The 25356-nt window shown below is 38.6% G+C and overlaps 3 protein-coding genes across 4 annotated transcripts; all 3 read left to right on the top strand.

Annotated features, from left to right (window-relative positions):
- Nucleotides 1–3771: 3771 nt before the first annotated feature.
- On the top strand, nucleotides 3772–7545 carry LOC135843742 (uncharacterized). 2 transcript variants are annotated; one of them, XM_065361722.1, is made up of 3 exons: nucleotides 3772–4052; nucleotides 4421–5363; nucleotides 5457–7545. In XM_065361722.1, the coding sequence occupies exons 2-3, from the start codon at nucleotides 4451–4453 to the stop codon at nucleotides 7385–7387; spliced, it is 2844 nt and encodes a 947-aa protein (XP_065217794.1). In that variant the 5' UTR covers nucleotides 3772–4052; nucleotides 4421–4450; the 3' UTR covers nucleotides 7388–7545. The 2 variants fall into 2 exon arrangements, with proteins under 2 accessions (XP_065217794.1, XP_065217793.1); XM_065361721.1 differs by having other exon boundaries at nucleotides 4418–5363.
- Nucleotides 7546–12948: 5403 nt separating this feature from the next.
- On the top strand, nucleotides 12949–15358 carry LOC135843502 (immunoglobulin A1 protease autotransporter-like). Its single transcript, XM_065361419.1, has 4 exons — nucleotides 12949–13022; nucleotides 14016–14151; nucleotides 14313–15285; nucleotides 15327–15358. The coding sequence occupies exons 1-4, from the start codon at nucleotides 12949–12951 to the stop codon at nucleotides 15356–15358; spliced, it is 1215 nt and encodes a 404-aa protein (XP_065217491.1).
- LOC135843180 (uncharacterized) lies at nucleotides 15304–24320 on the top strand. Its single transcript, XM_065360959.1, has 3 exons — nucleotides 15304–16179; nucleotides 16521–18200; nucleotides 22130–24320. Exons 1-3 carry the CDS (start codon nucleotides 15381–15383, stop codon nucleotides 22486–22488), a joined length of 2838 nt encoding a protein of 945 aa, XP_065217031.1. The 5' UTR covers nucleotides 15304–15380; the 3' UTR covers nucleotides 22489–24320.
- The last annotated feature ends 1036 nt before the right edge of the window (nucleotides 24321–25356 follow it).

Here is a 25356-nt window from a genome sequence, read left to right as displayed (position 1 = left end):
TAAAAGTCTGTTTTGACCAATCTCAGTGAAGATCTTCATTTCGAGTTGAAAGTTGCCCTGAAAAAATTTTAGTTTTGGGTGGCCTCAAAGAAAGAGTCTGATTTTTCAATAAAATGGAAAATCGCAAAAAGGTTGATAATTTTTTCGCCAATAATTGCCAATAACGGAAGTTTTAGTCTCTTGGAGTCCTGCGAGTCCTGCAATCTCTGCTATCTCTGCTAAAATCTGTATTGTCAAAGTCATGATTTTTCAGCAGAAGTTGCCAAAAATCACCAAGAGTCTACTAGTCTAGTTTTCTTACCAATTGCAGAAAAATAGTCTTCTTACGAAAATTGTGCTATTCCCAGTTCCTAGAAAAATTGCTGAAGATCCCCCCCCCCAAAAAAAATTACGCGAAAGCCAAATATTGCTCACAAGGGAACCTCTTGAGATGTCCGCCTCCGATTTGAACGCGACCGCGATTTTTGGAAAGAGCATGTTCTAAAACTCCTAAATCCAAATTTTCAGCTGCCCAAGTTCATTTTTCGAATTTTTGCGAATTTTTGAAAATTCAAAATTGACTGTTTTTGGCGATGTATCCTTTTTGTTTTAAAAAAGTACATGCATGACCAATAAAAATGGTCAAAATAAGTCCCAAAACTAATATTAATTACCCAGATCCAAATTTCACCATTTCCAGCCATTTTGTAGGCCCCAGCGCGATTTTTCAATTTCTCCAGAATTTTGAATTTGCTTCAGAAGGCGTGAATATGAAGTTGAGCAGCTAAAAATCGAGCTGTATGTTACACTCGACCTGTTTAACGAGTTTTTCCACATTTGAGTTGCCCAGTTGCATATTCACGCCTTCTGGAGCAAATTAAAAATTCTGGAGAAATTTTAAAATCGCGCTGGAGGCTCCAGATCGGTGGGAAATGGCGGAATTCGGTCTCGGGAGGTTAGTTGTGGACGAAATACAGCGATTCGCCCACATTTCAAAAATTTCCACGCAAATGGAAAACTTTTGATTTTTTTGGATATTCTATTTGAAAAAAGCTGGTCAAAAAACCACTCTTGAGGTGTCCGCTCCAAATACCGACTCAAATGTGGATAAACTCGTTAAACAGATCGAGCATAACACACAACTCGATTTTTAGCTGCCCAATTGCATATTCACGCCTTCTGGAGCAAATTCAAAATTCTGGAGAAATTGAAAAATAGCGCTGGAGGCTCCAGAATGGCTGGAAATAGTGAAACTTGGATTTGGGAAATTAATATTAGTTTTGGGACTTATTTTGACCATTTAAGTACGTATTTTAAAAAAAAAAAGCATAAATCGCCAAAAACAGTCAATTTTGAATTTTCAAAAATTCGCCAAAATTCGAAAAAAGAACTTGGGCAGCTGAAAATTTGGATTTGGGGGTTTTAGAACATGCTCTTTTCAAAAATCGCGGTCCTGTTCAAATTGGAGGCGGACACCTCAAGAGGTTCCCTTGTCAGAAGTATCTATCACTTTTTTGGGGAATTTTTTTTAAAATCCTGCTTTTTGGTAAAATTTTCAATGTTTGCAAAATTGTTAAAAATTATCGTTTTTTTTTTTTTGCAAAAAATGCCAAGAAATTATTTTTATTTTTATAATTTTTCAGAAGTCAAGTTTTTTATCAAGAAATTGCCAAGAAGTCCTTTATTTTCTAAAAGTTCTGCATTTTGCTAAAAAAAAATTTTGAGTTGCTTAAAATCCAATTTTTTAGCCAGAAATGACCAAAAATTATTAAAAAGTCTCCCTTTTTTACCATAAAGTTGTAAAGGAGTCTTATTTTTTCAACAAAAGGTGCGATAAGGAAGCATTGTTCCCCTAACAAGATTTCACCAGTTTTCACTTTTTTTCCAAAATGTTCCGAAAGTGTCTTACTTTTTTGAAAAAATTGCGGCTTTGCCATTTTGCTAAAATTATCGAATCTTATTATCGTTTCTTGACAAAAATTGCTAAAAGTAGGTAGTCGTTTTTTCACGCAAAAAAATACAAGAAGCTCACTCATTTTTTCTCATTTCCAAACAGCCCATTATTTTCAAAATCTTGTGCTTTTTGCTCAAATTTTTCAGTGTTGCGATTTCTGCTTTTCAATGAATGAAAAATTTTGAAGCAAAAATATTCCCAAATAACGAATATGAGATTCATTCTGATTGCGTACAGATAAATCCCACCATCAACGCGAAATATGCAAAATGTGTTCAATATTATAGTTGGATACAGTTTGGGGGGCAAAACGCCATCATGCGGGGGTGGAAATGAAAAATGCCTGCGATTTTAGAGTTCAGCGCGAAATTTTATACCATTTTGATAGGTCGCATCGATATTATCGGATATATAATGCATTGTTGAATTCTGGTGGTGGGGGGTAGCTGACAAACCCATTAGTGCGCATAAAATCGCGTTGTGCAAGTATTTTTTCACCGTTTTTGCGTAGTTGGGCTTCAAATATCCTCATTTAACACACGTCCAAGAATCCGTTGGTTCCAGGCCATACTCTGGTCATAAGAGCCGTTCTATCGTTGAAATTGGCCAGAAATGCATAAAAACCGCATTCAAAGTGCCATAATATGCAGTTGTGCAGGGTGTCACGGAAAAAATCACATATTTGGTATCGAGAGAAGTCCCCCAACACAACCCCGTCGAGTTTTTGTGATTCCGACCATGTCCCCAAAATCACTTTTTTGAGGGTCCACCCCCCATTTGTGCAAGGGAAAAATTTCAAAATTGCACTTTTCTGAATGGGGCACATAGTACCTTCATTTTGGCAGCGCGTTTTTTTGGTTCCCGAAAAAAAAATACAAAATCAACTTCTAGAGCACTTTTTCGTGTATGGATTGTGGTCTATAAAAAAAAGAGCTCATTTGTCGACTTTTTTAGATATTGTATTACACATTTTTAAGAGCTTTCGCCCTCATTTCGCTTGGATTATTTGCTCTTCTTTTTCTGCATAGAAAACTTATTGTTCAAATTGAAGAAATGTTCAAGTTTGAATCAGAAAAATTAACGTTTTCCTCCATACAAGAAACTGTTTTTTTAAATTCTCAAAACATGAATTTTTGAAAGCGTTTGACCTTCCTTCACTCGGGCTTGTTTGCGTTTCTTTTTCCAGTTTGAAATTTTTTTTTTTAATAATCAAAATCATCATTCAAATTTTAAAATATTGAAGCAAAAATAATTAATTAACATTCCGCTAGAGCCAGTTTATTTCTCTTTTCCATAATTGAAAAATTCCAGACTTGAAAGAGAAATTAAAATTTTCGTACGTCGTATGAATATTAAGCAAAGGCAAAATTATACCTTTCAACTGACATAATTGTTATTCATCTCTTACTTTAGTTTACCTACTTTTAAAAATCGCCGTTTTATTTCGAAAAATTGAATGTTTTTTCCAAACTCACAAGTAGTTCAAATTTTTTATTAATTATTTATTTTAAATTTGTCATTTTGAAACAAGTTTTTTATTCGCCCAATTTCATCACATCAGCAAGATTCTGAAAGGGGAAAATAAGATTAAAAATTCAAAATTGAAATGATAAAATTGTATTTTCGACAATATATGCTTGCTCGACAAAAACCTTGGGATGTTTGAAGACGTTGGAGAAGTGAAAAATTTGAATGTAAAATTTCGATTCCCCCCTCACCCACCTTCACCTCTTCATAAACGTCCCAAGTGTTTAAAAAAATGTCCTGCAAAAAGTTCTGCTGAAGTCCTGCTTTTTTATTTTGATATTTTGTTAGACATCCGGTATGCATAAATGATGAAGTACATACCTTTACCTACTTAATACGAAACGCATTACACATCTACCTACTTGATGCATTCGAATTGCGTGCGATGCCATAATCCTCAGATAACACTTTTTGTGATCGTTTTTGATTGCTAGTAGATAAAAATAAAACGTGAACGCAATCTTTTCAGAATCGTGCGTGTATAGTGTGAAGTAAATGAGAACTTAGAAGTGATGATAGCCGGTTTGTACGTCTCATTCGTTAAGTTTATAGACATCATACAAAATTTAATTTGAAATTTTCATCGAAATAGGTAAGTGTTTCATATTTAATTTACCTACTGATGTCGATAATTTCATATGTATGACTAATTGAAGCATACGTTTCCAAAACGCACCAAGTCCATTTTCAAAAATTCTGAGTTTGCAAGGCCATCTAGCATAAAGTTGCGGCCTAAAATGGCTGATTTTTTGATATGTTGTGCTCAAGGGTCTTGACTACAACATATCAATTCCAAAATGTACTAAGTACCTACCTACCATGAATTTCTTATCAATATTTTTTTGGACTTCGTGCGTTTTGGAAACGTATAGGTATGCTTCAATTATTATAACTATGTACATAGAACTATCGAGTTCTAGCGAAATTGTCAACCTACTGAAACCTTGTATTTTTCAGCAGAATGCGGAAAGATTCCTGAAAAAAGGCAACATGAATTCCGAAGACAATCCAGAATTAACAGTCGCTCATCAAAAAGCAAAGAATTTGGTGAGAAGTGAGTATTACGATGTGAAGGTAAAAGTAGACGAAGATGTTTACCATTTAGATAAGTTACAACTCGCCTTGAAATCGGACTACTTTGAGAAATTATTCGTCGATTATTCTGACCAAGAAGAATGCAGTTTGATAGAGCTACCGGTAATGGATACGGATACATTCTCCACCATAGTTGACATAATGTATGAACAGGATCTGATGTCTGTCTTAAACCACGACAATTACGTTACTTTGTTAATGGCTATGGATTACCTACAAATGGAGATCGATCTGAAAACTTACGCTGATTTCATCGATGCGAAATCGGACCTAGATATGAAAATATTCGGACTGTACAACTTCGTTCGAGAGAATCCGAATTTGCAGTGTTTGTTACCGTCAGTATTAAAATATTTATCTGATCTTTTGGCGGATATGCAAAATATCGATGATTTATTATATTTGCCGTTGGACCACATCGTTCAGATAGTTTCGACCGAAAAAAGCGACCTATTCAGGAATGATGAGCGCAGAATGATATTCGCGAGCGAAGAAGATAGGAAGCTACTCAGAAAGGTGAAGGGTAGAAGAATTGCTTGGAGCGAAAAAAACGACTCATCCGGCAAAGATATGCGTAAAATTAGTTACATTTGCTCAAAATGGATTTGCTACGATTCGAAGAGCAGACTTCCTCATGCTGCGAAGCTAGTTAATGCAGCTAAACGAAGATTTCACTATCTGAATGAAATAAAGGATGAAGATTTCATTTTCAACTCGATGTTACCTGATATTCCCGTCCAAATTAATGCAGAAATGATGACGAAACTTTTCTACAAACATTTGTTGTGCGATGGAGCAGTAAATCCAGGTACCTACCTATTTGAAGATTATAATTTATAGTTTAGTACCTACCTATTTCTCATGTGTTACTAAACGTTTGAAAATTTGTTTCTTTTTTCAGTTCGCGAGAAATTACCGAATGATGAAAAAAAAGAAGTTACATGCGGTTCTGGAAAAAACAAACGAAGAATTCCTTCTTCAGGTCAAGAGAACTTGCTGAAAGATGAAAAACAACAAATTTCAAGCAGGTGTGGAGAAAACAAACGAAGAAAACTTTTAGAAAATGATTATTTCCACGATATCGTTGTACGTGTTGGAGAAAAAACTTACAATCTTCATCGATTCATGTTGAATTCAGAGTCCGGATATTTCGCTGAAATTTGTCCTACGGAGCAGTCCAAGTCCAACGTACAAACGCCAACACAGCAACCGAATAAAAACGAGTATTTACTCGGTGATATTGATCAAACGACATTCGACACGATCGTCAAATATATCTACTTCGATGAATTGCAATTAACTTGTGAAACTATAACTCGTGTATTGAAAGCTGCCAATATTTTAAAAATGGAAAAATTATTCGGTAGATGTGTACAGTGGATGAAGGCGAATATTCAAGAAGTCTGTGCGCAAGTTTTCATGATCGATGAATGTATTTCTGCGTCGTGGATTCGAGATGATATCGAAGAATTCTGTTCGAAAGTTTTAATCGAACCTGAAACGAGTGATACGTTGCCGATCTGTTTGGTTTCGTTCGATGTGTTGGAGGATTTACTTCTGTCGTCGTCGCATAGCTGTGATAATCCACACAAAATTGTAGACATATGTTCGAAATGGGTTATGCACGATGTGAAAAATCGATATCATCTGATTCCACAAATCGCCCTAGCTATTAATCGCAATCGCAATCACTATGAAATGGACGCTTCTGCAGATTTAAACGATTATTCGGAGCAATCGATTCGAGACGAAATATGGAAGATTCTACGTTCTACTGCTTTGGTTCCTTCTGCTGAGAAAATGCCCGAAAACGGTGAGAACAATGTTGACGAGATGCCTGTGTTCGTCGCAATGACTCTTGAAACATTGACAATTCATGTTTTGAACGCTAACTTGGAACAAATCGCGTCATTGTGTTTTTCAAATTTAAACGCTCCGTCAAATTCCACCGATGCCATTGGCTTTTGCCTAGCGGCAACTTTGGTAGATGATAATTTATTTATTATGTTATCTTTGTGGCATCTTGATTTGCCCTTTGGTCATCCTGATAAGATTTGCTTTGTGTTTTATGTATATAATTTATGTTTGAAAAAATTCATCTGTTTGAATAACTGTGTAGAAGGGGAAAATTTGAGTTGGTTCCACTTGTACCAAAATTATTCGTTGTTGAATTGTCGCGGTCAAGTTTACTGTTGCTTTAGAAGCGGTGATGTATTCAGATATTCGATCGAATTGAACCGTTGGATGATGTTTTCGAAGGAACCGGTACGTTCTGGTGAAGGACATTTTACTCGAAGCGTGTGGTTTACAAGCGATGGTGATCAGTTGTATAGGTTGTATGCTGAGGGGGTTTCTCGCGCACCGAACTCGTCGCATTTAACACAATTCGTCGTGGAAGAATTCAATTTTCAACAAAATGAGTGGTTGTCTTTGCCGGATTTATCATTCACAGCAGATAATCGCTGCTTAGAAAATCTAATTTTCATTGGTGATAGACTTACGGTGATATTTACGTCAGATTATTCAAGCTTCATGTCGTTTGACCTAGATTTTAGAACGTGGCGTAGGTTTTCGCTGCCAGACAATAGACTTATTGATACTATATCATCTTATAGATGTTTCGTCTTGGTGCAATGTGAAGACAGACTTCTACACGTGTTTGGCTACAAACTGTACGAACAGTCTCAAGGAAATCAAACTTGGGAGTTGATAAAAGAACTTCCATTAAGAATGGAACCCCCTTTGGAAATAGATTCATTCGCTCCTAGAAGAAATCCTGGTCCTTATGAGTGTATTAGTGCTATTCATAGGCCCATTGTTCGCACCCATTAATTGTTATGCATTTATATTTCTAATTAAGCTCCTAATACCTATTTGTTTTTTTGTTGTGAATTATTGTTGAAAGACTGATGTACCTAATTATTAATCATTTTGTATCGTGGGTAATTTCGTTTATCAGATTTTGGAAATAAAAGAAGATTGTGAATTGATTCCGTGAAGATCTTCATTTCGAGTTGAAAGTTGCTCTGAAAAAATGTTTATAGTTCTGGGAGTGCTATTGGAGAGAAGATGTGTCCTCAAAGAGGTGTTATTTTCAAAAAAATCTATGGTTTTTCGCTCAAGTCCCATACTCAACCTGTTTAGGAAAAAATAGTCCATATTTTAAACAAATAGTGTTTCAGATTCTGAGGAATCGAAAAATGTTGATAGGTGACTGATAATGTGAATAATTTACGAAAGTGAAGGTTTCAAAGCCCTGCCTTTTATGTCAAAATTGTCAAATTCTCGTTTTCTTCCAAAGATTGGAAAAAATAGTCTCGTTTCGTCTCTTTTTTATCAAAAATTCCAAAATCGAAAAAAATTGTCAAAAAATGATGGAAAGTCTCAATTTTAAGAAAAGGTGCGAAAAAATAGGTAGGTATCATTATTTTGACAATAGTCAACAGAAAGTCTTGCTCTTTAGCTAAAATTATATGTCCTGTTTTTTACCAAAAATTAACGAAAATTACCTAACGGTGTTTAAATGTCATAAAATCTCATTTCATGGCACAAAATTGTCGTTTTTTTGCAACTTTACTTGTTTTTAGAATTGACAAAAAAAATCTCGTGTAGGTACCTATTGTTAAAAAATTACGAAAAAATTTCACTTTCTCGAAGAAAAAAATCGCCAAATCAAAAGACTTATTTTGTGCTCATTAATTTACAGACCTCCATATTGCCATACCATGTAGGTAAGTTAAATTTTTTTTTACAAAAAATTTTAAATCTCAATTTTTGGTAGAAATTGCTAAAAAGTCCGGCTTTTTTTGCCGAAAAATTTCTAAAAAGCGATGCCCTTATAAAAGTATGAACAAAAACTTTCGTTTTCGTCAAAGTTGTCAAAAATTTCTTAAAATTTTCAACTAAAAATTTCACATTTTGTGCAATGGGCCAAAAATAATTGGGGTTTTCATGTTTTTTTTACAGAAATAGCTAGAATGCCTTATTATTTGAAAAAATTGTAAATGCTTTGCCTTTTGCCAAAAAAAAGATGAAAATTGCTAAAAATATTCATTTTTTAACCAAAAATTATTATAAAGCTCTGTATTTTGCTGAAATTATCAAAGACTTCATTTCAAATAATATTCTCTATACCTAGGTTTTGCTAAAAATTGCTTAAAATTTACGCTTATTTTGACAAAAAATTTCCAAAAAGTCCAACTTTTTCCTTGGAAGTTTTTCAGAAACTAAATATTTTTATCATTTTGCCCAAAAAATTTCTAAAATTTCGCGAAATAGCCTCTTTTTTTTGGCAAAAATTCCAATAAATTTCGCGTTTTCTTACCAAAAATTTATAAAAAAATCTTTAGCTAAAATTCTCTACGTCTCCCTTGCTACCTGTGCCAAAAATCAATAAGTCTTTCATTCTTCCAATATGTTGCCAAAGTCTTGCTTTTCTATCAAAAAGTCGCGAAATAATCAAACTTTTCATCTTTTTTTACGAATAATTTCCACAAAAAGTTCATCTTTTTGCTAAAATTAGCGGTCTCGATCATGTTTTTTTGCGATTTTTTCTGAATATTTGCTCATTGTAATTATAGGGGGTGTTCAGAAAGTCGTGACTTTTTTTTTCAAATCAAAAACAATATTAATTGGAGTGTTGTATTGGGTATTTTTTTTTAGATAGGTAAACTTAATCGAAATGCACTGTTATTTAGTGATTTTTTTTTTACATGTTACATAGTCCGGCGTATGACAATAGGAGTAATTGCACCCCCCCCCCCGCCGATCCACCGGGACAACTTTTTTCTTAAAGGGGACATCCTAAGGAACATTTTAAAGCAAACTTGCCCAAAAAAAACTTGGCCTTACTTACAAAATGGCGGCCATTTTGATTGACAGGTCAGTCGAAATCGCAGATTTTGCGTTTTAACATAGGACTTGCACGAACTTTTTCAAACTTTACAAAGGTAGATCGAAAGATCATGCAAAAATTTATCACCTGTCAAAATTTGAAGTGCTAAAGTGCGTTTTTCGATTTTTGGTGAATTTTTTGAAAATCCAATTTAGGCCATAAATGAGGGAAAAAATCAAAATTTTACCAAATTGACCAAAAAAGCTGAAACTTGGTATATACCTTATTTTTGACATGCCAAATCGATTGGAAACGGTTTCAAGCCGTTTTGAGCAGTTCTGGAGCCTCCAGCAGATTTTTGAAACTCGAAATTCCCACAAAATTCCATCAAATTGGAGTTGTAAAGCTAAAATTTACTCTACACTCCAATTTTAACACCCTCTGAAAACGACATCCGGCGGGTTCAAGTCATTTTAAAGCCTCCAGCGACTTTTTTGAAAATTACTGGAGCCTCCAGTAGATTTTTGAAACTTGAAATTTCCCCAACATTCATTTATCAAATGGAATTGGCAAGCTGAAATTTACTTCGCAGATTAGATGGTGGTTTCAAATGGTTTTGATGCTTCCAGCTACTTTTAGGAAATTTCAATTTTCTAAAAAAACGTCATACTACCTACAACCTTTCAAAAAGTCGCTGAAGGCTCCAAAACGACTTGAAATCCACCAGTAGTCAACTTCGTAGCGTATTGAAATTAGTTTGCAGAATGAATTTCGACTCTCCACCTCAGTTTGATGACATTTTGTGGGAATTTCGTGTTTAAAAAATCTGCTGGAAGCTCCAGTAATTTTCAAAAAGTCGCTGGAGGCTCCAAAACGACTTGAAATTCACTTGCAGTACTTCGTAGCGTATTAAAATTAGTTTTTAGACTAAATTTTAGCTTTACAACTCCAATTTGATGGAATTTTGTGGGAATTTCGAGTTTCAAAAATCTGCTGGAGGCTCCAGAACTGCTCAAAACGGGTTGAAACCGTTTCCAATCGATTTGACATGTGGGAAATAGGGTATATCCCAAGTTTCAGCTTTCTTGGTCAATTTGGTAAAATTTTGATTTTTTCCCTCATTTTTGGCCTAAATTCGATTTTCAAAAATTCACCAAAAATCGAAAAACGCACTTCAGCGCTTGAAATTTTGACAGGTGATGAATTTTTGCATGATCTTCCGATATACCTTTGTAAAGTTTGAAAAATTTCGTGCAAGTCCTATGTTGAAACGCAAAATCTGCGATTTCGGCTGATCTGTCAATCAAAATGACCGCCATTTTGTAAGTAAGGTAAACTTTTTTTTGGGCAAGTTTGCTTTAAAATGTTCCTTAGGATGTCCCCTTTAAGAAAAAAGTTGTCTCGTAGGATCGGAGGGGGGGGGTGCAATTACTCCGGCAAAAATTGCAAACCAAAAATTGTCAAAAAGATGTAGGGTCATGTATGGTCTCGCTTTTTCATTTGAATGATTCTGAAAAACAGTTCAACTTTTTAAATGTTAAAACCAGAACTTCCATTTTCGATGTTTTTTTTTGGATTGAAGGGAGGGGGGGGGGCTTCGGTCAATAATTTTGAGATGAGCGCGAGTGACACTCAATATGTACTTCAATCTATCGTCATTTGTTAAAATCTATCTATAGATATTCACAAATGACGATAGATGAAACACATTTGGTACATGTTATTATGTAATTATTCATTTATTATTTGACGCATTCGAATTGCGCGCGATGCCATGATCCTAAAGTAACTTTTGTAAACGTGTTTGATGATTGGTTAGTGGTTACCCAACTGATAAAACTGTTAGCAGAGAAAAAGCAAATAACGTTTTTACATCTTTATTGGTCAACTGACTTTATAGAACTAAACCATCATCTCGTCACATTCGCTTCTCTAACCTCTAACCTATACCTATTACCTACCTAGACAATATTCTTAGAAACTAAAATGGCAACCAACTGCCGGATGTTATACTGATACGATAATACATCTATCAGCTATGATTGCTGACTCAACAACACCTCCCCAATCATAGCATACTAGCCTAATTAAAAATAAAATAAAACTTGAGTATTAAAATACCCATAGAAAACTTTATACCTATCGTTTACAAAAACGGATAGGTACCTACATTAAATTTATATTTATTCTAAACCTAATCCATTACAATGCATTTTGAAAAATACACTACACAAGGGTTTCGTAAAAATATCTGCTATCTGTTTCTTAGTATCAATATGTTCAATACATACAGTTCCATCTAAAATAAACTGTTTAACGAAATGATATTTTACATCAATATGCTTACATCGTTTACTACTAGCATTTTTACTCATGTAGATAGCACCCATGTTATCTTCAAACAAAACGATCTTTTTATCCATCTCTATTCCCATCTCTGTCAGCAAATTTTTCAGATAGATTAAATCACTCATAGCCATTGCCATAGCCACATACTCCGCTTCTGTCGTTGATAACGTGACTAACGCCTGTTTCCTAGTAGCCCATAAAACAGTGTTATTAAAAACTCTCATACAGTAACCTGAAGTTGATTTACGATCTGATACATCGCGAGCAAAATCGGCATCTACATAGCCAGATAAAATTCTTTCTGTCTCGTCACTTCTTTTATATACCAACGACACATCTTTAGTGCCCTTCAAATACCTTAAAACACTCGTCAAATATTTCCAATGATTATCAGTAGGCATTTCCTGCACTCTGCTTAATAAATTTAGAGCTACACTCAAATCGGGCCTAGAAAACAACATAGCATACATAAGAGCACCTAACAACTCGCAAAAAGGATGTTTTGTTCTCAAACTCTCATCAAAATTTGGCACAATAATCGCACCCTTATCCATAGGCACCTCCTTAGGTGTAGCCTGAGTCATTCCAAAACGTTTCAAAACTCTATCAATATAAGCTGTCTGATTGATTTTAAGTACACCTTTTTCCCTATCATAATCAATGCTCATACCTAAAAACTGACCTAAAGAGCTACAATTCGACATCTCAAATTTTTCTCTCAACAAGGAAGTAACCTCTTTTAAAGCACTCACCTTATTAGAAACGACAATAATATCATCTACGTATATCAAAACGTAAATAATCACACCTCCGCACCTCTTCACATACACGCACCTATCACTCTCCAACCTAGTAAATCCAAGCTTTTTCATCTCCTCATGAAACCTTTCATTCCAGCATTTTGAAGACTCTTTTAACCCATAAATCGATTTTATCAACTTACACACCCTATTAGTGTTAGCCGCCAGGCTGCGCTCCTCAACACAGAGATACTCCGCCCGTGTAGCTACGAGCTACGTACGCTCGTGTAACTATTCGCACTTGCTGTTTTGTTATACTACGTGTTAGATGTGTTCTCCGTGTATCCGAGTATTTTGTTGTTTGATGAAGTATTGTTTTGTTTGATTAATATATTAATTTGTCAATTAATATTCACCGTGTCGACTCGTTATTTTCGTAATTATCAATTACTCAAGTTCTCGCCGATATCATGGTATGCAGAGCTGATGGTAACGAGAGCAGCCAGCACATGTTCGCCATGTTGCTGGATGCCTCGAAATCTCAGTATTTATTTCTATTTATTAGTAATTATGCTTATTATGCTTTTAAAAGTGGCTTAATTATGCGTTCAGAGTATCAAAGTACTCGAAATGGCGATTTTCAAACACACAGAGATTTTGGCTACAGAGATGGAAAGATGACGCAACACATGTGAAACCGGCGTCAGAGTATTAAAAAGAGTTCCAGTGGTGAATTTTTCCGAGAATTTAATAAGATGGGACGTGTATAATACGTATAAAAGAGTTCCGGAGATGATGTGAATTATGATTTATGAAAATTTTACGTAAAAAGAGATCTGTGAGTCCAAGATCCACACACGTGTTCGCGGGTAGTTATACGCCGTTATTAGAGATGAAATTCGAGCCAAATTAGTTCAGAGATTCAAAACAAAGTTTAAATTGTGTGTGTTGAAATAGCCATAGCGTGTACAGAGATGCTGAGTAGTTTTTGGATGCCTAAACAGAGAGATTTTTCCAAAATTCGTTACGACGTGCACACCTCTAGTATGATAGAAAACGGACGATTCTAAATGTATTTGGACCATTTTGAGTAACGGGCAGCATCACAGAGAAGTGTAGTTTATTTTTGTGTATTTGTACGTACGTTTACGTTAATTCGGTGATCGTAACGGTTAGAGCGCCCTAAGGTCACGCCCGATTTTTATTTGATCAGAGAAAACTTAGAGAATTTTTCAAAATTTTGGAAATTTGGAAAATTTTGGGCTTCAGAATCGTACGTTGTTGTTAGCTAGTAAGTTTAGGCTGAACGCTAACCTATCATACAGAGATATCAGGCGACACAGAGAAGTGAAATTCAGACGAGAAGTGTGATCCGGCTGGACAGAACGACTCTGTGTTGAATTGGAATTAATTAGGAGTGTGACTAATTAATTCAAAATTTGCTTCGCTGATGCTGTTTTTACGTGCTATTTTTCTTACGTCACGAAGTACCTGAGCCCTTCCTAGTATCGCTAATTTGAGTCAATTGTTCGTGCAGGCTGATAGACATCGTAGAGATGATGATGACCGTAGGAGTAGACGAGATGAAGACAGGTATCACCGGTCTAAAGCCCAGAAGCGGTCCAGGTCAGACTCCCGAAGCCGCCACCGACGTCATCGTTCCAGTGAGGAACGTGAGATAGATATAGAAGCTGAAACGCGACGAATGAACGAGATTCAAGCCAATATTGAACGTCAGCGCCAGAGAGACAGAGTAAGCACACGAACTAAGTTCAGAGTAATTTTGCATATTTAATTAGAGTAATTAGTATTGATATAAACAATGGGTAACTAGGAGAGGGAAGAAAACAACCGAAGAAAAGCCCATAAGTCTGAGTCGTCGAGATCAAATCGAGATGTAAGTACACAGAGTAATGTAGATTCGAGTAGACAGACGACTAAGTACAATGAAGGTGATATTGTCACCCAGTACAAAATTATTAGAAACAATAGCAATCAGGCTCCGAAGACAACCAGCACTGAGACACGCACAGAGAACGTAGTGAGTAATGAGAATACGATGAAAGATGGAGAAAAGAGAAAGAAAAAGAAAAAGAAGAAGTCTAAGTCACCGGAGAAACAGAGTGAACCGTTATCATTTAACCGAGATGTTGTGCCCGTAGCAATCCCGCTACCACCTAAGAATGATTGTCGTACGGTTGCAACGTTATCACAGCCTTCAACGTCATCTCAGAGTTCCGTACAGCATCCGAGCACGAATCAGGACCAGTTTACGAGCTCGCATGTACAGAGTGAAGGTGAAATTCAATTGTCGTTTTTGAATTGGGAACCAGGTGCGAAGCGTAGAGCAGCGATGGACCAAGCGATGAGTAAATTGCTTGCACTGAGAGCCGAAGATGAGATGGTTGAGAAAGCGTTGAAGAAGGAACGCAAACGTTCGAAGAGAGAGACAGAGACTGAGAAACCGATCTTAGTGAGAAGAGTGCCGGATGCTGTGCCAGCCACCGAGAACACCGTTCAAACCGAGAATGTACTGCGACCCGCGCCTGAACAGCAACGTCCAGTTGAACGACCTCGCGCCCCGACGCCGAAACCGACGGTATCTGACGCGTCGGAAAATGAAGCGAGCTCGTCGGACTCCGAATCGGACTCGGAAGAGTCGGATGATGATTCGTCTGATTCCAGCTCCGAAGAGGAAGAGGAGGAGAACGGAGATGATCATGGAACGGGAGGAGGCGCTACATCGAACAGTACCCAGAATCCACCGCCTCCCCCTCCACCAACGGGTGGTACTAGGGGTACACAGAGTGAGCCAGCGACTGAGACGAAACCAAAGAAATCGTCTAAGAAGTCGAAAGAGAAGAACACGCGTTCGAGTAAGAAAAATCGACTGACAGAGAATATGATGCGAAGTAATCATGAAACGCGTAAGGTATTGACGAAGGAGGTGAGAATCGAGACGTGGCATCAGATGCTACAGTTGGATGCTGAGATCTACAATATTAACCTCACGAAGCGGACCAAGAGGAAAGCTGAGGAGAAGCAGCTTCGTAATCTCGTTCTACACAGACTAGACGAATATTATTTTGCGAGAGTAGGGCACATTACGCCTGTACAGAAGATGATCGATGCCATTTTCGATTTACGGAGAGTAGAGAGGAACGTGAGTAGAGGTACGATCAAGTCCGAGTTCAACAAGCTGATGTTAGGGAGAGGGGAAACCCTCGACGCCTTCTTTGGGCGAATGGACGAACTCACCTACGATTTTAAGATGCAAACGAAAGGAGAAGAGATTCCCGAGCCAGAGATCTTCGATAGGATAGTAGAGGCGACAGAGTCTATCTATACAGAGCTTAGGGTTATTCTTAAGTCTAAGGGCGAATATCCTAAGACGAGTCTCGCTGACCTTAAGTTGTTGTTGTTACAGCTGGAATCCGAACGGAGAGGCGGGCCACAGCAGGCCAACTACGTCAGCCACCGGCCAGTAATTAGACGGAGCGACGGAAAACCTCAACCGAGACCGCCTCAGAACGCCGCTTCCTTACCGAGACCGCCCGATCACAATTGTTACAATTGTTCTGACCCAGATCATTACGACTACGAATGTTTGAAGTGGGAAGACGGACCGAGATGTTTTCGCTGTGCAGAGTGGGGTCACTTCGGAACTACGTGCAACAATCCCCGCGTCTTCTACAAACACGGTAAATGCAAACACAGAAATAATAACCGTAAACCGAGGTTCAATTACCATAAAAATCGAAATTCTTATCGCAGCCGTTCCAACTGGGGGAATAATTCGCGCCGCCCCAGGGGCCAGAATTACACTCCCAAGAGGAACAGGCAACCGTACCGAGGGAAACCTCGTTATCAGAGTAATTGGAAGAACAATCGGAAACCGTATACGCCTCGTTCGAATCGCGATCGTCAAAAGACTCCGCCCAAGAAGAAAATCGTTACTAACAAACCCCCACCCAAACCAGAGCCGAAGAAGTAGTTTCTGTGTAATGTTGAGACACTAACCAGAGTTGTATTTATTTTACAGAATTCGCAAAGTACCGAGATTGTTCCCGAGATAACCGAATCAGAGATACCATCAACGGAGCAGCCCAGTTAATCAGAGGTGAACGGCAGCCGGAAGATTTTATGGGTATACCGAGATTCGAACGTGATGCACGAAACGACATCGAAGAAAATCGTCGGAGACATCAATCGTCGAGCTGTTACCGATCCCCGAACCGCGACGAACAACATCGCAGCCGCTCATCCCCACCGAGGGAAACCGATAAGAGTAGCCGGAGCGCTTCAAACAGAGATGAATCACCGACAGAGAATCACCGACAGAGCCCATCGACGCGTTCGTCAGCCAGCGGTCCATCACCGCCCGGACGCGGTCGCTCTAGATCTCGACCGGAGGGAGCGCAACGCCTACGTAATTTCCCTGCGATGCTTGTTGATCCGCACGTAGAAGAGGAGTCGCCGTATACATCGTTTCTACTGATGGAATTACCAGACATCGACGTTAATTCACTTAACGGAACGCAGGCCGGTTTAATCTACAACCACATCGCAAAGTGGGAACAGATGTTAGCCTGGTTCCGACCGCGAGTAGAACTGAGAATCCACGTGATCAACGTCGAAGCGAGAAAACCAACAGAGATCGAGCCCGTATTTGATATAGGTGGCGTCGAGTACTCGTCGTTCTTGGACACTGTCGAACCTGCCATCATTGGCCAACCGATGGTACAACCGCCGCCTGGTTTTCCGCCGATACCACCAGTCCCGAAGCCGCTTTACCTGGAACATACGAAAGAACAGACGATGTTGCCGTTTTCCAACACACCGCAGCCAGGAACAAGCGCTTCGACGTCGAAAACAGAGAAACAGATCGAAATGAACCCAATCGGGTGTATTAAGGCGCCGGAAAATAAAACAGAGAAAGGATCAAGCCCGAACAAACCGCAAACGAAAGCCGCGAAGAAAGAAGGCACTTCAACGGACGAAATTTTCAAAAAGGTCCGTGAACAGAATCCGAACGCCGGTAAATCGCCTTTGAATCTTGGAAAGGTGTATAATCCACGCAGGGACGTGAGGACACCGAGAAAGACGGATACAAACAGAGAAGGCCCGGAACATCGAAAACCGACAAAACCGATCAAACTCGATCGTACAATTGCGGCACCGAAACCCCCAACCCCGCCACCGATGCCGGAAAAACCGCTGTGGGAAGTTAAGTCGACGAAAACGGTTGCCGAAGCCGAAATGGATACGACGGCCCAATCCGAGGCGAAAACCGACGACGAATGGAACAAGCCAGGCCCGAGTTCAGCACAGGGCAATGCAATAGAGAAGCCGCATTTAAACTCGTTAGGCCAAGATATGAATGCGCCGCGGCCACGCACGCCCGAAATAATCCGGCAAAACCTAATGATTCGGCCGGATATTCCAACCGAAGAAGTATGGGAAACCGACGACGGAGAAGTGATTGATCGACGGAGAGCGAATTATCGTTCCGTTAATTTCATGTACGTGAAACAAATCATGGAATTGAACTTCACGAAGGTCAACGAGAGGCTCACCGAGATTGAAACGCGCCTTCACCGAGAGCAGGTCCCTGACGAAGCAGACGAGGGAAGGCCGATGCCGGAAGCCGAGACGGCCCTGTTAACCAGGCAACAGGAGGAGTTAAACGACGCAGCGATGGCGATTACGCGCGTATTGGAAGGTAAGCATGTCACTTTCTTAGGTGATACGGGAGCCACATCCCATTTTATAAACAACCCAGAGTATTTGACCCAGTCCACAGAGTATGTACACCCTATTCAAGGTGCGAACGGAGATCCGAGTGCTTTACTGAGTTCGAATAAGAGAGGTATGATTTTAGGAATGAGTGAAGTGTGTAATTCGCAAGTTCATTTGACAGACGTTTTAGCTGTACCGAGGTTGACAGAGAATTTACTTTCGCTAAGGAAGTTTGTAGATCTTGGGTATGAGATTTTACTCACCAATAAACACGCGTCCATCATCGATCCAGTTTCGACGAAGGTTATCTTAGCCGGAGAATACAAGAGACCATATTGGGAATTCCGTATTCGAACCAGAGATCGTGAAATCGCGATGAATACGACGACAGAGAAGAAACCCAAAAAGAGACCTCATTCGCCGACGAGACCAAGTTGTAGCAGCGCCAATACGTCGAAAAGTATAAAGAGGAGAAAGGTTCAAACAGAGAATTTACCATCAACGTCGACGAATAATCACGAGACAGCCGAAACAGAGAATACACAAGAGATGGATGAACCAAAAGAAGTGAAACAGAGAACGAAATCAAAGAGGAAGGTGAAAAAGAAGTCGAAGGAGACAGGAGGAGACTCAGAAGTTCGGAGGGAGAGCTCTCCAGGTAGGAGGGAGCGATCTCAAGAACGGAGGGAGCAAAATCGTGAGATTATTTCACCTGTTTACCTATGCCCGGAATCGATTGATGACATCAAATTGAACAGAGAGATCTCAGACGAAGAACTGGGACAACCAATCAACATAGAGAGATTATCGACAGTGAAGAAGCCAATGAATTACGTCGATTTTAAAAACAGTCCAGCCATGAGATGGCATTACAGATTGGGACACTTGAGCTACGACTGTATGATGAAGTTAAAGAAAACGAGTCCAGCTTTAGCGAAGGTGAAAATAAGTCGTGAACAGATTCGTTCGTGTGAAGTTTGTATTTTAGCGAACATGAAGTTAAAACCATTCAAGGAAGTTCGCGATAAATCAAAGTTTATATTTGATCGAATCCATTCAGACGTTATGGGACCCTTGAAAACACCGACGCTTTATAAACGACACAGATGGATCGTAACCTTCATTGATGACGCGAGTAGATTCGCTATTGCATACACGATGCAGTATAAGTCAGATGTTCTCGAGTGTTTTCCAATGTTTCTTAACCTAGTTGAGAAATATACCAGAGGCAGATCGAGAGTATCAACACTGAGATGTGACAACGGAGGAGAATATACTGGAGCCGCATTCAAACAGTTATGTGATCACAGAGGAATCACGATTGAATACTCCGAGCCAAAAGCACCACAACATAATGGAACAGCCGAACGATTCAATCAGACGATTATGTCAAAGGTCAGAGTAATGCTTTTGGACTCCGGAGTTCCTCAATATCATTGGGATACAGCTTTAGCAACGGCAGTCCAAATCTACAACCGAGCACCTCATTCCAGTATTGGTTACAGAATTCCAATAAAACAGATTTTTCCGGATGTGACTTTACGAACAGAGTATATGAGAAGGTACGGATGTATTGCGTATGTACACCGAAATGATCCAACGTTACAGAAAGTTGACCAACGCGCTGTTCTTGGAGTTCTTGTTGGTTTTACCGCTACAGGTTATAAAGTCCTACTACCGCAGTCCAATAAGATCATCCGAGCCACGCACGTGAAATGTGTTGAATTTAAGAACTACAGAGACATAAACGGATTAACAGAGAAATACGTTCCTGAGATACCTGAAAGAGAATGGTTGAAAGAATTTGAGGAAATCTACCGGAAACCTGAAACCGAACCTCGAAGAGGACCGTTACCAACGATAATTGATAAATGGCTACGTACAGCCTCCAGAGAAGTTCAAACTGATCCGATAGATCTTGGAGCGAAACCGGAGATGAAATCGATCGAAACTCAAACAAATATAAAGTTATCGATCTTGTGTGATCCAGATGATAAGACAGAGAGTGATTCAGACACAGAATGGATTGAAGAGGAAGTTGATCTAGGAGCTCTTACCGTGAAGGAGATTGAGACAGATTTTTCGATAAAGGAACATTTTGACGCTGAAATTGAGAAATTGAAAAAGTACCATAAATTAACTGAAGATACGAAGGATTTAAATGCTTTCGCGCTTATTACGAATATTATTTCCGACCCAACGACGTATAAGCAAGCGATGAAATCAACAGAGAGACATTATTGGCAGGAAGCAGTTGATGCTGAGTTGAAATCGATGGAGGATAACGGAGTATGGAAAGTTGTACCGAGACCCAGAGACACCAGAGATAAGAGACACACGATTGTTGACTCTACAATGGTATTCAAGAGGAAGATCGATACCAAAGGAAACGTGAGATATAAAGCCAGATTAGTAGCCAGAGGCTTCAAAGATAAACAGAGTATGGCGATTTCAAAGATATACGCGCCAGTATCCAGATTGACCACCATCAGAGTAGTATTTTCCGTGATAAACAGATTGAAATTACATGCTAGACAGCTCGACGTAACGACAGCCTTTCTTAACGGAGATTTGGAAGAGGAAACGTACATGGAAATTCCTGACTGTGTTGACATGTCAGATGAAGAGAAAAAGGAGTTCATATTCAAGCTGGAAAAATCGCTATACGGTCTGAAACAGAGCCCCAAATGTTGGAATAGGAAATTCGCTGAAAAACTGAGAGAATTAGGATTCGAAGCCGATGTCAATGACCCGTGCCTATTTTGGATTCGGAAAGGCAAATTTCAAGGGATTCTAATTATCTACGTAGACGATATGATTTTCGCTGGAAACGACGCAAAGGTTTTAGAGAAGTACGTGGAAAAGTTGAAAAGTATTTTCAAAATGACAGACATGGGAGAACCAAAGAAATTCCTTGGACTACGTATACAGAGAGACAAAGTACAGAATATATTAACGTTAGATCAAGCTGAGTATTGCGACGAAATCTTGAAGAGGTTTAATATGGAGAATGCGTATTCGACAGAGATTCCAATGCAGCCGAAAAGCCAAAAGAATAAGACAGAGAAACTGAAAAAGAATAAACCGAATAAGCGAGAGAGACGACGTCAACAAAATCCGAAACCGAAAGCGAAGTTTGACGGAGCACCTTTTCCTTACAGAGAAGCGATTGGTAGCTTATTGTACCTGAGCAACGCTACGAGACCAGATATTGCTTTTGCAGTAAATTGGCTAAGTAGAAAGCAAGGAAATCCAACACAACAGGATTGGCAGGAAGTTAAGCAAGTTTTTCGATACCTACGAGGTACCCGCAACCTAGGGTTAGTATACACTGGAACCGGAAAAGGTATCGATGCCTATTGTGATGCAAGTTTCGGAGATTGCGACGATACGAAGAAATCTTCTGCCGGAATAGTAATTCGACTTAACGGAGATCTTGTCAAATGGTCCAGTAAACGGCAGGGCTTAGTAGCCAATTCGACGTGCGAAGCCGAATATATCGCGATTAATTCGTGTTTAGTTGACTGCGTAGGTGTAAACGCATCACTGACCAGAGCAACCGGAGAAGATTATCGACCATACGTCATCCACGGAGACAACATTCCAGCCATTACGTGTACAAACAAACCTGGAGCACCAACGTTGAAACACGTTACAGAGATTAAGATGCATTATATTTTGAATGCTGTAATCCAGAATCAAGTTGTTTTAGAATGGGTTAGATCAGCAGACCAAGACGCTGATATTTTGACGAAAGCTTTACCGAAAGAGACGTTTATAGAGCAGAGAGACAGATTACTGAGTGAAATTAAGTAGAGTTTTCATCCCCGAGCCCGTCCCGCCATGAATTCAGAGTAAACAGAGTAGTACAGACTAATACAGATATGCGTATGTGTTTATTAATTGTTTTAGACCCTGGTTCCATTGAAGACGCTATTGAAGGTCTGCATCAATTAATTGAGATGTCGCGTATTTACCATTTTGCGCTAGATGAACACCCGCAACGCGTATTGATGATGCTGCGAACAGAGAACCTGACTATTGACGAACGGAGACGCCAGAGAAATCGCGAACGGAGACACCGGAATCGAGCGCATCGCCGAAACGCCGATAACGTAGACGACGGCATTGACGTCGATTATATTTCCGATTCTGAAGATCGTGGTCCAGGCGATGCTGCGCCGAATTTTCAATTACTAGGCGAACGTTTACTTGACGAAGCTTATCAACGGAGAAATCAACACGATAACGACGACCAACCAATGGGATAAACAGAGAGAAAACAGAGAGAAACTTTTATTTGTAATGTGTTGTTGAATTGTTCCGAATATTCATGTGTTGAATCTGTGTTCCTGTTTATTTGAATTTTGTGATTTATTTGTTCCTGTTAATTATAAGCTGTAAATATGTTTTTGCGAAAGATGAGTCGCGCAGGGAGGGAGTGTTAGCCGCCAGGCTGCGCTCCTCAACACAGAGATACTCCGCCCGTGTAACGCGGCCCTGCCGCGCTACGAGCTACGTACGCTCGTGTAACTATTCGCACTTGCTGTTTTGTTATACTACGTGTTAGATGTGTTCTCCGTGTATCCGAGTATTTTGTTGTTTGATGAAGTATTGTTTTGTTTGATTAATATATTAATTTGTCAATTAATATTCACCGTGTCGACTCGTTATTTTCGTAATTATCAATTACTCAAGTTCTCGCCGATATCAATTAGTACCATCACTCATCCCCTCTGGTTGCTCCATATAAATAGGCTTTTCCAAATAACCATGCAAGAAAGCACTTTTCACATCCATCTGTACAGCATGATATTTCTTATGATTTGCAACACTCAACATAGTTCTAATCGTTGATCCTCTCGCCACTGGAGAAAATGTCTCAGTAAAATCCACCTCACCTTGAGCACAACCTTTTGCCACCAAACGAGCTTTATACCTTTTAACATTTCCTTTTACATCAAGTTTCTTGTCAAATACCCACTTATTTGGAATCACTTTTACATCCTTAGGCCTATCTACAAGTTCCCATGTTCCATTCTTTTCTAAACTTTTCAATTCTTCATTCATGGCCTCTTTCCATTTTTCACAATCATCGTCTGTTTCAACTTCCTTCACATTACTAGGTATCTCATCAGCACAAGTCAATGCCGCATACACTTGATAATCTTTAAAACGAGCAGGCATGGTGGTATTTCTCTTAGGTTTCGTTTCAGCTAGAGTCGGCTCTCTTTCTTCTTCAACATGCTCATTTTCATTATCGATTACATCATCAATTTCTAGCTCTTCATCACTACTATCGTTTTCCAATACATAAGGTATATTTTTAGTTTCGTTTTTATCAGCTGCTACATCCTTGATATTTTCTGACTCATTAAACGTCACATGCCTACCTAATATAACCTTCTTGTCACGAATGCTCCATAACCTATAGGCATTTTCCGAGTAGCCTATAAAAATACACTTTTTACTGGTATCATCGAATTTTTCTCTCTCATGCTTATTAATAAAATTATAAGCCACACAACCAAACATCTTAATTCTTTCAAAATCTGGTTTGTATCCAAACATCAACTCTATAGGCGTTTTTCCATGTATTGTTGGGCTCCTGTTCATAATATACACACCACTCCTCACAGCTTCTCCCCAAAACGATTTTGACAATTTTGATTCACACAGCAAAGCCCTACCTCTCTCAATTATCAACCTATTATAACGTTCTGCCTTTCCATTTTGCTGAGGACAAAAACCTGCAGTAAATTGCTGCCTAATACCATTCTCGAAACAATACTGTTTAAATTTATTTGACATAAACTCGCCTCCCCTATCTGATCTCAAAATTGCTATTTTTACACCACTAAACAGAGCTGTCATTCGTTTATGGAATCCAATAAAAATATCACACGCTTCACTCTTCTCTTTTAACAAATAAACCTCAGTATAATTAGTATAATCATCAATTAAAGTCATAAAATAATTGTACCCATCATAGGTAGCTGGTGTTATTTTACCACACAAATCAGTATGAATAATTTGAAGGGGGCGAGTGGCCTTCGGAGATGTACCTACAAAAGGGTTTTTCGTTTGCTTACTCAAAACACAATTTTCACAAAAATCTTTACGAAAAATCTCCGATTTTATTTTTCCAGTATTCTTTAACATACCTTTTTCAAATAATTCCTTCAAGGAATCAAAATTCAAATGAGCAAATTTCTTATGAATATCAATAGCAACAGCATCAGTAACATTAGCCTGAATAATATCTGGTAAATAAGTTTCAAAAATAAGTTCATACATACGACCCTTCCTTTCAGCAGTACAATAAATTTTATCAAATTTTTTAATAAGAGCTCTTTTGTTTGCAAACACAATAGTAAACCCATTATCCTCCAATCTTGACACAGATAATAAATTAATACGTAAACCAGGCACATATAAAACCTCATTAATATTACATGGTATATCATTATGCAATTTTATTCTAACTGTACCATACTTTGAAGCTGATAGCTGTTGTTTATCTTTTGCAACGTTGATATTAATTGGACTTTGAAGAACTGCCATTGATGAAAAATACTTGTCATCATTCACCATGTGCTCGGAACATCCAGAATCAAGATAGAATTTTATTTTGTTGCTTGATGACGAACTTGTTAAAGCCATAGGTTCCTCCACCTCCGTATTTGAATAAAACAAGACTTCCTCTCTTTTATTTTGGCTTTGATTTTGACTGGAACCACCTGCATTTGAATTTCTATCCAGGAAATAACACTCTGATTTCAGGTGACCGAATTTTTTACAATTGAAACACTGCTTATCTGATTTGCATTCAGCCTTGAAATGGACAAATTTCCCACACTTATGGCACTGGACACTTTGATTCTGACCTCTTCCACGAAAATTTGATCTTCCTCTTGAATTGAAATTATTCTGATTTCTGGGAAAATTATTTGAATTTTCAGCACCATTGGGAAAATTTGAATTTTCTGCACCATTGGAAAAATTACGATTTTGAAAATTATTTGATCCACGAACACCATGAAAAGAACGACCTCGACCTCGATTCTGACCTCGACTTTGATTGGACTGAGAATTGGTTAGAAAAACTGCACTATTTTCTCCGTTTTCTTCCTTTCCAG

The sequence above is a fragment of the Planococcus citri genome, chromosome 4 (assembly GCF_950023065.1).
Source record: "Planococcus citri chromosome 4, ihPlaCitr1.1, whole genome shotgun sequence".
In the NCBI taxonomy this organism is placed as follows: domain Eukaryota; kingdom Metazoa; phylum Arthropoda; class Insecta; order Hemiptera; family Pseudococcidae; genus Planococcus; species Planococcus citri.
Note: the sequence above shows the minus strand (reverse complement) of the source record. Positions and strands in the feature narration are given on the sequence as shown.

What these genes read in the sequence shown, in the direction of transcription:
- LOC135843742 (XM_065361722.1), top strand. Translation starts at nt 4,451, where the DNA reads ATGAATTCCGAAGACAATCCAGAATTAACAGTCGCTCATCAAAAAGCA. An exon ending in CGATGGAGCAGTAAATCCAG is followed by an intron (nt 5,364 to 5,456) that starts GTACCTACCTAT and finishes TTCTTTTTTCAG; the next exon opens with TTCGCGAGAAATTACCGAAT.
- LOC135843502 (XM_065361419.1), top strand. Translation starts at nt 12,949, where the DNA reads ATGGTATGCAGAGCTGATGGTAACGAGAGCAGCCAGCACATGTTCGCC. An exon ending in CTGGATGCCTCGAAATCTCA is followed by an intron (nt 13,023 to 14,015) that starts GTATTTATTTCT and finishes TTGTTCGTGCAG; the next exon opens with GCTGATAGACATCGTAGAGA. An exon ending in TGGTACTAGGGGTACACAGA is followed by an intron (nt 15,286 to 15,326) that starts GTGAGCCAGCGA and finishes AAATCGTCTAAG; the next exon opens with AAGTCGAAAGAGAAGAACAC.
- LOC135843180 (XM_065360959.1), top strand. Translation starts at nt 15,381, where the DNA reads ATGATGCGAAGTAATCATGAAACGCGTAAGGTATTGACGAAGGAGGTG. An exon ending in CCGCGTCTTCTACAAACACG is followed by an intron (nt 16,180 to 16,520) that starts GTAAATGCAAAC and finishes TTTATTTTACAG; the next exon opens with AATTCGCAAAGTACCGAGAT. An exon ending in GATTACGCGCGTATTGGAAG is followed by an intron (nt 18,201 to 22,129) that starts GTAAGCATGTCA and finishes TAATTGTTTTAG; the next exon opens with ACCCTGGTTCCATTGAAGAC.